The following is a 12,441-nucleotide window of genomic DNA, read 5'->3' on the forward strand; positions in this document are numbered from 1 at the left end:
GACATCATTGCTGAGAAAATCAGAAGGGCTGAGGGTGGAGAGATGCTCCAATCCCCAGAAAAAGGAAAACAGGTGATACTCTTCCCCATTCCTCCAAAGGAGAAGTGGGGGAAAAAATGTACTTTTCATTTTCTCTCAACCCCTTCGCTCAAGCCCTCTTACTGTCTACTCTTAGTAACATGAAAATAAAAGAACAAGGAGAGAAAAAAGGGGGAAAATTTTTTTTAATGATTTTAAAAGGGAAAAGCAGAAAGTGACAGCAGGTGACGAACAGGAGAAAAAGTCAGGGGGTCAGGTGGTGGAGGAGAGGCAGGAAGGGTGAACACGTGGAGAGATGCGGTGTCCTAGTCCAGGAGTGGACGTGCCTGCATCCTCCCCAACAACACCTTTGAGGAACAGACAGCCCCTGCTCTCACCCAGGATCAAAGTGGCAGTTCCATCCCCTCCAGCTCCCAGCTCTAGATGCAGACTGGAGTGGAGAAGCGAGACAGGGATTAGAGGCAGGGGGGCTGTGACAGATGCCAGAGCCCGGTCAGCTCCAGGTCTCTGGGAGCTGACTCTCCCAGTTCTTGCCGGGAGAGTTGAAATGGAAAGCAGCAGCAGGTTACAGTCGGGGCTGAGAAGTAAGGCGGAAACAGGCTTCGAGAAGAGGTGCTGCATGGTCTTGAAGTAGCAGGAGTGGTCCATCACATTCCTGCACAGCCCAGGCAGGGGGTTCAGCATCCCTGCCCCCCACCTCTCCTGGCAGAGCTCATCTGCCCCGCCCCCACCCTTGCTGCAGATGGAGAAGCAGAATTTCATAAGCTGCAGCAGCTGTGGCCAGTGCCTCCGCTCCTCACCAGCTTCCTTCCCCAGAAGAGAGCAGCAGCAGGAGGAAGGGGTGGAGGGGGAGAGAGGAAAGGGTGCAATAATAACCCCAAACCTTTTCATCTCAGCAGCCCCCATATTTATCAGCAAGCTCAATTCTCAGCAGCTCTTTCTCTCTCCTTGGCTCATAACCAAATGATCGCACAAGGCTTTGCTGAGAGGAGGCATGAGGCCGCGGAGCCGGCATCGCCTCTCCCATTCTGGGGGGTGGGAGGGAGTGGGGGCCACCACATTATACAGAGAAAGAGATGCACCTGTTTCCAGCAGTGGCGTGGGGTAGAAAGAGCTCATAAAGAGTCCCAGGTTGTTGCAAGAAAGATAATAATTTGATGGGGTTGAAATTAAATGTCCAAATTGAGGCTGCTTATGGACTTTGAAGGGGGTGGAGAGAACATGGCGGGTAGAGACCAGAAATGAGAAGAAAAAAAAAAAAGACAAAGAAAGAGAAAAACACACACGATGGAGTAGACAAAAGGGAGAAACCATAAAAAACACCGAGGCACAAATAAAGACAGAAGCTGCAAGAGGAGGGAACTGGCACCTGGAAAGCAAGATGTTACAGCTGGGGGGTTGGGGGAGCAGGAGAACCCTGGGAGGAGGAAACAACCTTGCATTCGGGTGTCTTCCTTCACCAGGTTCACAACTTTATGCAGGCGAGTCTATGTGGGTTCTCCCTCCCACTTTACCCTCCATACTGTGCCCACGTGGTGTGCTCACACACCAGTTGGCCAGGCTTTGCCTTATCTGACCCCCACCCACCACCACAGGTCACACGCCAGGCCTGGATAGCCTCTTGGCCTATCCACAGGCTGTAACGGGCTGCGTTCTGCACACACCAGCGGCTCCCAGCACGGGGGCTCTGGGGGCCCCCTCTCACTTCCTTCCAAAAGCGGGAGGCTGCCTGGGGGGCTGCTTGCTCTTAACAGGGCGATTTCAAGCTATGCACTCAAGTCATCCAGCTAAGCACAGACTCCCACGCGGCGGCCCTCCATCTTCCCCAGGCTGTCGGGGCTGCATTGATTTTGCGAGCTCCGCAGGCCTTCAGTGGAGACAAAGGGGGAGGCGTGCCTGGCCGGCCGGCCGAAACCTCATCCGGCATGCTGAGGGCCAGGGTTCCCGGGAGAAGAGTGATGAGCGGCGGAGAGCTTCGCTGAGTGCGGGGCGGGCAAACCCCGACACACCGGAGGGAAACAAAACCCAGACACGGCTGTTCAGGAGTGGGAGCGAGTGTCAAAACTCCGGAGTCGTGCTTTCTGACGGGCCCAAGGCAGAAATAAAGTGGCGTGATGGTGAGAGAACTAGAAAGAGATGGAAAGGGAAGGGGGCAAGCAGTCCCCAGCTTCAGAGGTAGGAAATAAATAATGTCCAGAAGGGTCTGGCTCTGAAGTGGACCAAATGGCTCTCCTGTCCCATGTTTATGAGGTCATGGACCATTAAACCAGCCAACCTACAGATGTCTTCATAAGACTTTACGAGATTAGACTGGGGAGACCCTATAACTCAGCAGCAAGAAGGGAAAACAGGAGGGAGAATTGCAGATAAGAGATGGTGGAAAAAGAGAGGAGGCGCCTCTCAGTGGGAGGATGTCTGGGTTCTGGCATCCCTCTGTCTTCACTTCTTGCCCCTGAGGTTCTGCCCATGTTCCTGAGATTCAGAACTGCGACAGGCTTACATTACCCAGCAAATGCTTAATTATCTGTTTCCTTTCTAATCCAACTTCCAATTGCCCCTCACCCCCCACCATGCCCCACAATCATTGGGTGCTCAATTCCTTTGGTATTTGTGAAGCAAATCAAAAAGATCATATTTATAAACTCACATGTATTGGGATTTTCAAGCCTGTTTGTCCATGTGGTTTTCCACAAATTCAGGAACTAGGAGCTGACTTTTCTAGGGGTCCCTAAAGGTTAATGTTTATTCTTCCAGTCATTTGGAGCAGACAGGAGCTCTACTCAGAAGGAAGGCATGGAATCTGAAGGGGTTAAGGGAAGGAAGGAACAGGGTATGCTTTCTCTTTCCCACAGGCTCCCGCCACCCTGTGGTTGTTTGCAGAAAGTCAGAGACCAAGAATGCTTAGAAAAAAGCCCTTTTCTCCCAGCTCTTTCAGAAATCCATGTGCTGCTACTGGCTGACGTTTGAGACCAAATTAAGGAAGGAGGGTAAGACCCACATCTTCAAACCACCACTCAGGATCCATACTTGAAAAGCAACCATTTATTAGAACCAATACAAGAGTATGAAAAGAGGGAAAGGGGGTGGGCGGAAGGGGGGAGAGAATGAGGTCTGCATCAGATGTCAGGTGTGGAAACACGTAAATTGCCTACTTTGAAACATTTACATTTAAAAGGCGAACATATATATATATCACTTATCCTAAAAAAAAAAAAATCAAAAGCAGACATGTTTGGCTGAAATATAACCAAGAAACACAACCAAAACTCCCCCACAAATCAAAAAGGTCCATAGAGAATTCAATTTCCCATTTTTCCATTCAGAAATCTGGCTACAAAGTGTGATTTGTTTTGCTGCTCAGGATGGTACTGAGTGCTTAAAGAAACCCAGCTCCTGAAGTCTCTCGGAGCCCATCCTGTGGGAAGGGGTGGGAAAGCCTGTGGGCTGCGGGCAAATCAGCTCCTGACTACTTGGCAGGATGGCAGGTGGTGCTCTCTCCACCCTCCAGGCCTCCCCAGAACCGCCTGGTGCTGCCGGCGCGGTGAACAGAGGAGTTCACAAAACACCAAGAACTGGAATGTGACTGCAGCAAGGGGCCAGGACCTTGTGCTTTTTCGTGGGTTACACATCTAGGGCCAAGGAGAGGGAGAGAAAGAGCCCTGTTGGGAAGAAGAGGAGCCGGCTGAGCCCCTGGACTGAGATGGAGAGTAAGGCTCTTGAGCCCACACCTGGGCAGATAGTGTCCGAAAGTTTTCCCAAACCAGAAGGAAAAAAGGTCAGTCAGGTTCAGACTGTGGACACTGACAGAGATGACAGATGCTGAAAACAGTGAACTGGATGAAGCTCTCAGGAGTATCAATGCCCAATTCTGAGTGTTAATCATGTCTCTAGGAAAAAAAAAAAACCTTCTACTGTGGCTCTTTGTTTGGTGGGGGATGGAGGAAGCAGTTATGTTTACTGAACCAGCTGGTTCCTACGGGGAGGCGGAGGCTGGAGGACAGATGTCTAGAAGAGGTGGTGACCCAGATGTCCTGGGATCAGTTCAGGGAGTGAGAACATAAAGCACGCCCACGGTGTGTACTTCGCTCCTGAGACAGCTCCAGTTATGTTCCAAGCCTTAACTCCCAACCTGCAGAGAAACAAGCAGCAGCAGCCGACTCCTTAATCCAATGCTCTCAGGTCTCAAACAAGCTTCTTTTTGTGGATGCAAGACAGAAATACTGAGTGCCGTGCCCCGTAACATCCTAAGTTAAGTCTGGACTATGAAGACTCATTCATGAAAACACTGTCAACATCTGAACTAGCAGCTTTGATGAGGGGTGGGGGGCAGAGAACTTGCCGAGGTCACTAAGTAGTTCCAGCCTTGGGACAACTCAGTGAGGACAAAACCTAGACTTCGGCTCAAGGCATCCTCCATGGAGGACCCTTAAGTATTCTGTCAACTGTGATTTACAATGCCTCACGACACCCCTGTGAGGTAGGTCAGAATTATTACCCCCATTTGACAGATGGGGAACTGAGGCATTGAAAGGAGTGACTTGCCCAAGGTCAGCCATTGTGAATCAGTGGAGGAGCTTGGCACACAGTCAACATCCACTCAATTCTTGTTCCACACCCTGGAGCATTTTTTTTCTCAGAGTGCACTTGAGAGCAAAAGAAGTCGGTAGGCACATCTCACTCTGCAAACCAGATGAACTCAATCAACCCTCAAGTATTAACTGATGGCCTATTATTTATCCAGCATAACACAAGGAGTCTTGGAGAAGAAACAAACTACTTCTGAAAGTCATGCATTAATGGGTGTTTTGAAAATAAAGTTACACTTCAAACATTAAGGGCATGAATTCTTTTATAAAGAAATACTCAGTTTATCATAAGACATGAAGGACTAAGTCACACTGACTTCTCAAAGTTCTATACTGAGTAACCCAAATCCTGAAATTCAGAATGAAGCAAGACCACGCTCAAGCAGAACGCCAAGAACCACTTCTTCAGTGGCAGTGGGGAGTGCTCTGAGCTCCACGCTGGTGGGGAAAGGCCAGCAACGGCAGTGGCAACTTTCTCTACAGGCTCCCCTGGGAACCTTGGCACCAACCAGCTGCTGCCACTCGTCCTTCCCCCATGACACCCAGGGGTGGCAGCTTTCCACCCTTTCTGCCTCAGCTCAACCTCAGGAGTTGTGGTATCTTCACATCAGTTCAAGATGAAAGAGACAGATGGTGACACTTATTTTTCCATTTAGGGAGAGGGTACGAAGTGGTATGAAGTGATGTCTATTAACTAGTCAGAGACTCTAGTAATATTCCTACCTCCTGCCAGAGGCCTAAATCTTTGACAAAAGGGAAAAGAAAAACATATCCCCACCCCCTTTGGATTTATACTGGATTCTGGTAGAAATCACTGACTGTTATCCTAAAACTAGGGGATAAACTAAACTAAACCCACAGCCAGTCCTGGTTTACAATTAACTTGTAAGCTACTGGAAACTGCAAAACACTGACTTGAACCTTTAAAAGTGCCGTGATATGATGACACTCGACATCTTCTAAAGTCTTTTTGAAGAATCTCCAGGCAGGAAGCACCTCCTTTCCTCCATACCCACTTGCAGTAGCCAAAGCAACAGGATCCTACATACATCAGAAGCTCAAACAGTGAGTTAACACACTACAGTATCACGTTCACCAGAGAGACTCTAGTTCCAGGAAGGACCAACCACTTCAAGACCTAAATAAAAACCTTTTTTCATTGACTGCTGATCACACTCGGTAAGTCCAGGTGATGAGAAAGTTCAAGACTGATTAAAGCAGCAGTGACAGTTCAGGGTCAGTCTGCATTAGAATTCCTCAAAAAGCATGACAAACTGGCCACTGGGGCCTGGGTCAACTGTGAGGGTCACACTCATCAATGCCAGGGGACATCACCAAATTAAAAAAGAGAAAGAGAAAAAGGAGAGGAGAGAGAATGACAAGATAAAACGTTCACTGCATTCAATTTGGCCTAATTTCTTGATAATAGTTTCCTATTAGATTTTCTGATTAATACTGATGGCTCTTACCTAGGATGTGATAATTAGGTTTTGATCTATTGTGACATTAATGATCACAATCAGTTGACTTTGAAATTGTCTTAATTAATGGCTCTTCCCTTGTTGGCTGCCTCCAGTGCAGGGTCTGTCCCCTCCCCTACCACCTTGTTTTAACTCCTTCTCTTACTGACCTCAGAGACAAATAGCAGGAGGATCACTTTATTCCAATGAACCAGGATTTTAAACTATCTTAAAACATTTCTCTGACAGAGGAGCAACATGAGATGTTAGGTGAAATGAGGATCAGAACAGAAGGCTAGAAAACATGCTCTCAACAAAGAGGAAATATTCTATCTGAGAAAACAGTCAGAGTAAAGCACGATGTTAAAGTGGCAACAACAAACTGAAGAAGCTCTAAAAAGACAAGATGAGGTAGTTTAAAATTCAAGAAATTCAGCGCAAGCAAAAAGAAACTAGAATTTTTATGAAGCTATCCAAAGAACCTTCACCTTTAAGTCAACTTTCAATTATCCAATTCTCAATTATGCATGCAGAGAAAAGTATCATTTTTCCTGTGGTCACATGGTCAGAACTAGGACATTGCTTAAGGTCAGACTGTTTCTTAACATGGCTTTCTTAGCATGGCTCGGCCTCACCCTGGACCTCCCCAGACAGATTAAGTCCAAAACTCCAGGTCACATGTATTTCTGGGAGGCTTCCGCATAACTGACCAAAGCATCTGCTTAGAAATCACCATCTTGCAGCGTGAAATAAAACTACAATGTCCAGAACAGAGGCCCAGGTGTCACCAGATGGGCCCAAGCCGCCTTTTCAGCACATCTTTTGTCATTGGAAAGTATGTCCCTGTTTTAAGCTCCAAATCAGCCTCATGTTAATTCCTTCAAAAAGGATGAGAAACTGAAAAGGGTGTGAGCAACTCTTGATCAGCAAGGAATACATTTTACAGAATCTACGATGAAGTAACAACACAAAACTGGCTCTGCAACACAGTTGATGCTTTCCACAAGTAAGGATTAACTATACTATTAAATACTTCAGCAAAGAACCTAGGGACCAAAGCCAGGGGTTGTCAACCCCCACTTAACCTGTTGTTCTCTCTCAGGAGTAGCATTTCTAACTAAACCTGTTATCTTTACTTTCTGGGCTAAAACAAACCCTTGCAGTTCATCTATGGCCAGTTACCTTGGTTCATCCAAGGTCACAGATCTTTTCTACACATGAACCTAACCATCACCCTACTACTCTAGAACCACAAACTACACCAACCAGTGGTCTCTGCCCCCAAATATAAAATAGGTGCCCATTTATAACATTTATTACACTATGCAGCGGTATGAAAATTGAGGTCAGGGACTGCATCTTTTTGAACTTTGCATCCCCAGGGACAAAAAACTGTCCATTGAATGAAGTAAATGCTGATGTACACTAATGTGACGGGAACTGGACAGCTCAATACAAATCCAGTGACTAACTGGGCGGGTGGGGGGCCCAATTCTGAGCATATGCTTTTAGGGGCAAGCCAGGTAACACCCCCGTTTTTGAAAAACGTAACTTTTATGATTAGTGGTAGAGCCAAAATGAATAAATACACTGGGTTCAGACCTTTCCTCTCTCTGCCCTGACAGGTATGCTTGCTTGGTGGTCTAATTACAATAGTACACATCTCAGCACTCTTAACCTTCACTCTAAAAACCTAAACCAAAAGGATGGAGTTATGGGTGCTAAACGAGCTTTTTCTTTGACCTTGTTTGTAAGAAACCATTTCCACATCTCAAATCCAATGACATAACCCTTCCTGAGGTTCTTGTGTCACCGTGATCTTATTTTAGGCCCCAGAATTCAAACCCTAAGGGCAAAGACAATCACTCGCTGGCCCAAACATGGATCCCTCCAACCCCTGTGCACCTTAGGTAAGCTGGGCTAAAAATAGATCCAGCCAAATCACAAGATGAAAATCACAAGCACCTTCCCCCAAGCCCCAGGATTTGGCCTAAAGATAAGGAAATTGAACTGCAGGGAGGCTACAGCACAGGAACAAAGAGTTAAGAATAATTGAAAACTGCCCAAGAACAAGACCAACTTTTCTTCAACAATAAAAAGTAGTACAGATATATGGCTGAGGGACTGCCAAGAACCATCTAAACTTTCGAGTGTTAGAACACCACAGATCCAAATGCTCCCTTGAGCAGAGGGAAACTGGACTGCAGAAGGAAAAATGATATGGCCCTCTCCAGGTTAAAAACGGGTGCTTCCATCAGGGCTGACATTCTCTAACAGCTGATCTTAACGTGAGGGCTTCTGTCCAGCCCGGGGCATAGAGAAGCAGCCATGCTGACTTGGTAGACTCTGCTGCTCACAGCTCTGCCACATTCTGTGGAAGGAGAAATCCTTGAATGCTGATTACAAGAAGAAACTCAGGATTAGGAAGATGTTTTGAAAGAGGACTAACACAGGAAAAACAGACTTTGAGCCCCTGAGACCTAGGTATTTAAGAGTGCTTAGCCCAGGGCTACTAACTGTTCTGAGAGGAGAAAGCCCAATGAAAGCAGGTTTCTGTTCAGGCTGCAATTCTCCAAGAGCCTGGACAGCTACTCGACAAACCAAATGCTGGAGGCACGGGCAGGCGTCTAGTTTCCTTTCTCCTGAAGGGCTGAGATGAGTACTGGCGGCTGGCTCCCTCTATTCCTACAGAACTGGCTGTGGATAGGCAGGGAGAGAACAAGTTGTTTGGGCAGCACACAGTATAAGACCTTGATTTCAATAACTGTGGACAGAAAAAGATGAATGGAGTGAAAACTAAAGTATTAAAGCAGTGATGAATAGAAGACAATACTGGGGGTTTTTTGTTGAAAGAAATCAGATTTTGATGAATGTCTTAAACATTACCCATAACCCTGGCAACCACGTGTCCCGGGTTTCTCAAGACCAATCTCAGTACCAAATAATTCGGCTGTTTTTTTTTGTCCATGGCCTAGATTTGCGCTCTAAAAACGTGGCCACTGTACTGTTTACATGCCCACTCCTCCTGGGAGACACACACTAGCTACATGGATGAGCTGTCATTTTCTCCACCTGCAGATTAAGAGACCCGGATGGTCTCCTCAGCAACTCTGGCCTGCTCTTGTCCTGTTCTAGCACATCCTAATTGATATCCTTAGTTACTCGCATGAAAAACCTTTTTCTGACCATCCTTTCTTTCAGATGCCCATCAGATTAAGTACTAACAGCTGTCAATTATCCAGCGCTTGATCTAGGCCTCTAATTCCTTTAGTTAAGGAAGATGGAGATCAAACTCCTACCCATTTGAGGTGTGGGTTATGAGTTCTCACCCAATCACATTACCATTCAGAAGGATTTTCCTGGATGGCTAAAACCAAAAGCTTCATTGTTCCAGTCTGTCATGTCACTGCAGCAACAGCTGTCTTCTCAACTGTGCAGTATAATCTTTGACATAATTTATACAAGCACACAGAATTCAATCAGCAGCTGAGCAGGGAAGCAATGTTAACAAATGCTATGAATGGGTATATGATTTGCATATTATTTGGCTCATCTGTGAACTGGATCAATCTCTCCATTCCCCTCATTACTCTGAAAAATCTAGAGATGGTTGAATGCTCCTGGCCAGACAGCTATATGTTTTAAAAATCAAAAGCAACCACAAAAACAACCTCAATGGCTGGTGAACTCTAGAGTTAAGGCTATTTCAAGCATTTATTCTTATTTCCTCAGCTTCAGGCTGGGACAAGGATGCTCAAAACCCTGCTATTTCCTTACTTTTAGTCTTGATTCTCTAGCCCCTTTTTACTACAAGAAAAAAAGGGAAAAGAGAAGTAGGGTGTTTCTTGGGGAACAAAGGCTGAAGGCAATAATCAGAAAAATAACCTCTCAACATAATGGCAAAGCAGGAAGAAGCCAAAAAAGAAATACTTTGCTGAGTTGGGGAGAGGTTGTGTCAACATGCTAATGCTGGGGCCTGTCATTCTCAGAGGTTGATAGTCTTCCACAGAAACTAATAAAAAAAAAAAAAATAAGATCCAACTAAGAGTTTTAGGGTGGAAAAAAGGAAGGGCAGTAATACTTTGGGGACTCTTGGTGGCAAATCCAGAAGTCAACAAAGCAAGGAATTTATGATTATAAATGCTATGAATATTTAAAATTGATACTGTGGCCAGTGGCTCCCCTCCAAGAATTCCCCACTGAAAATAATGGCGTGGAGGGGAAAGTGGGGTCCACTGAGAAGTCTGAAGCCTCTTTGGTAACATGACTGCTTTGGGAGGCCACAAAAATTGGCAGGGTTGGAGGGTGCCTAGCACCTTGGCACAAGCACCAGGCAGTCACTCACACCTACGTAAATATATAATCCAAATGGGAGAGATGGAAGGAAGTAACACATACATGCCAAACGTGATAGTAAAGACAACTGTATCCTACCCCATCATCCTCATGTACTAATAGCTACAAATTTCCAGTTAATAATCTTGTCATTTTCTAACAGACTTCACCAACTTGCAGAAGCCGAATCAGGGACTGCTAAGAAATAAGGCCAAAAGTCCTGGGGGTAGAAGGAGTGCCTTGACAAATCTGAATGTAAAATTTCAAGCCCTCCAAAGGATGCCACTCTTCTGGGAGGATGGTGAGGATGAACGACACAGGGCGGCCCAGAAGATCACATCAGGAACCCTGTATTCTCCTGGGTAGAGCTGAATGAGGTTGGGAAAGCCCCAACAGGTAGGCAGTTGCTATTGGCTTTTTAAAAAGACGGGCAACATCTTTTCCATCCCAACATCTCAAAACAAAGGCTAGCTGGTCATCAACATGTTCTAAGAGCCAAAGCAAGAAACCAAAGTTCAACATCATTATAACAAAATCCCCCACCTAAAAAGCAACCAACCCTGAAAAGATCAAGACTCTAAGGTGATTAAAAAGTTAAAATTCATCTTGAGGTCACAGGGGAGCAGAAGGAAGAGAGTAGGGCAAAGGAAAAAATGCTGGGAATTACACACAGTATGTAAATGCCTGGTCTTCACAGAGAGACACTTATCATGAATCAGACCATCAGTTATGTTACAAGAGAACCAATACCAACATTTCTCCTGTGGAGCACAGTGATAAGCACATTTTTTATGGATGTGTTTAGGATAGAAGGGGATGGGTAGAAAGGAGAGGAGGCAGGGAGCTGAATGTATTATGTACAAAGAGAAATGACAGAGACCACCCCCTCCTTTAGCTCTTTGCTGTTTCTTTCTCTTTGTTTTCCGCATCCTCAGGATATGCATGCCACGTCAGTCTCTCTTCATAAAATGCTATCACAATTTGTGGACATTTAACATTAGCTTCTTTTGCAAGAACCAGGTCTGCTTCATCTGTGTCTTTCCTGGAAAGAAAGAATATGAGACTTAGAAGAGAGGAAGAATGACAGTCTGTCCAAACACTGGTTTGTATTACTGAATTATGAATTAGCTGACTTAATTTCCTCTCCATCAAAGGGAAAAGGATCCTAACGGCTCCATGATTTCAAGGAGAAACTTAAGTCAGTGAATCAAATTGTTAGTAAACATCATTTAACTACTACATCAGGAAGAAACAGAAGTCTTCAGCTAGAATAGATGGAACACATAGCGGGTTTAATTAAAAGGCTGAAAATTAAAACTACTATATAAATTCTGCTCTCATAAGTTTTATTTGTGTGTATAAGCATGTGAGTGAACACACAATCAAAGCTACATTCAGTCCTATTGATTACGCATAAATTGCTCAATCCAGTTTCTGGATCATCTGAATCATGAAAGGGTCCTAACCCTGCTCATCTCTTGACTTTTTAAACACTCATCCTTTTGGTCAGAACTGTAGGTTGGAACAATAAGAAAATACAAATTTAAGTCAGCAAAGAATGTAAAACCTAGTCACTAAAATGAAATGCAGTAATTAGCTGCAAATTTCAATTACCCAAGTTACACTTGCTTTACTATCCAGCGTAACAAAAACAACAAAAATCTAGCAAGTTCCTTAACCAGGATTCCAAATCAAGAAAAAAAAAATTTTTTTAATTAAAATTCCACTGAGATGTGGGAAAAGACAACTAACTCCTTTTTTTCCCCCTCCACCTAACTCCTTTTCTAGAAAATGGAGATGCTGAACTCATGGAGGTAAGCATTATGGGTAGGAAGAGGAGGGGGAAAACACACAGCTTAGAGCAGCTACCCAAATTTGGATTATGGTGGAAAAAGCTAGTTAATATGTGAATGTAAATCGTTAAGTTCCACATATGGATAAGTGGGAAAAGCAGTCAATACAGCTCCTGACTTTGGACAGATTATAGTGATTCTTCAAATATAGGCTTCTGGGTAATTTAC

At 45.1% G+C, this 12,441-nt stretch overlaps 1 protein-coding gene across 5 annotated transcripts in view; it reads right to left on the reverse strand.

Annotated features, from left to right (window-relative positions):
- Positions 1-3,063: 3,063 nt before the first annotated feature.
- Positions 3,064-12,441, reverse strand: part of CBX5 (chromobox 5) — a 34,544-nt gene continuing 25,166 nt past the window's right edge. For all 5 annotated transcript variants that reach the window (XM_043446205.1, XM_043446201.1, XM_043446204.1 and 2 more), the window contains one exon: positions 3,064-11,462. In XM_043446205.1, coding sequence (XP_043302140.1) covers positions 11,312-11,462 — 151 coding nt within the window. In that variant the 3' untranslated portion in view covers positions 3,064-11,311. The remainder of the gene's footprint in view (positions 11,463-12,441) is intronic.

The sequence above is a fragment of the Cervus canadensis genome, chromosome 25 (genome assembly GCF_019320065.1).
Source record: "Cervus canadensis isolate Bull #8, Minnesota chromosome 25, ASM1932006v1, whole genome shotgun sequence".
Lineage (NCBI taxonomy): Eukaryota > Metazoa > Chordata > Mammalia > Artiodactyla > Cervidae > Cervus > Cervus canadensis.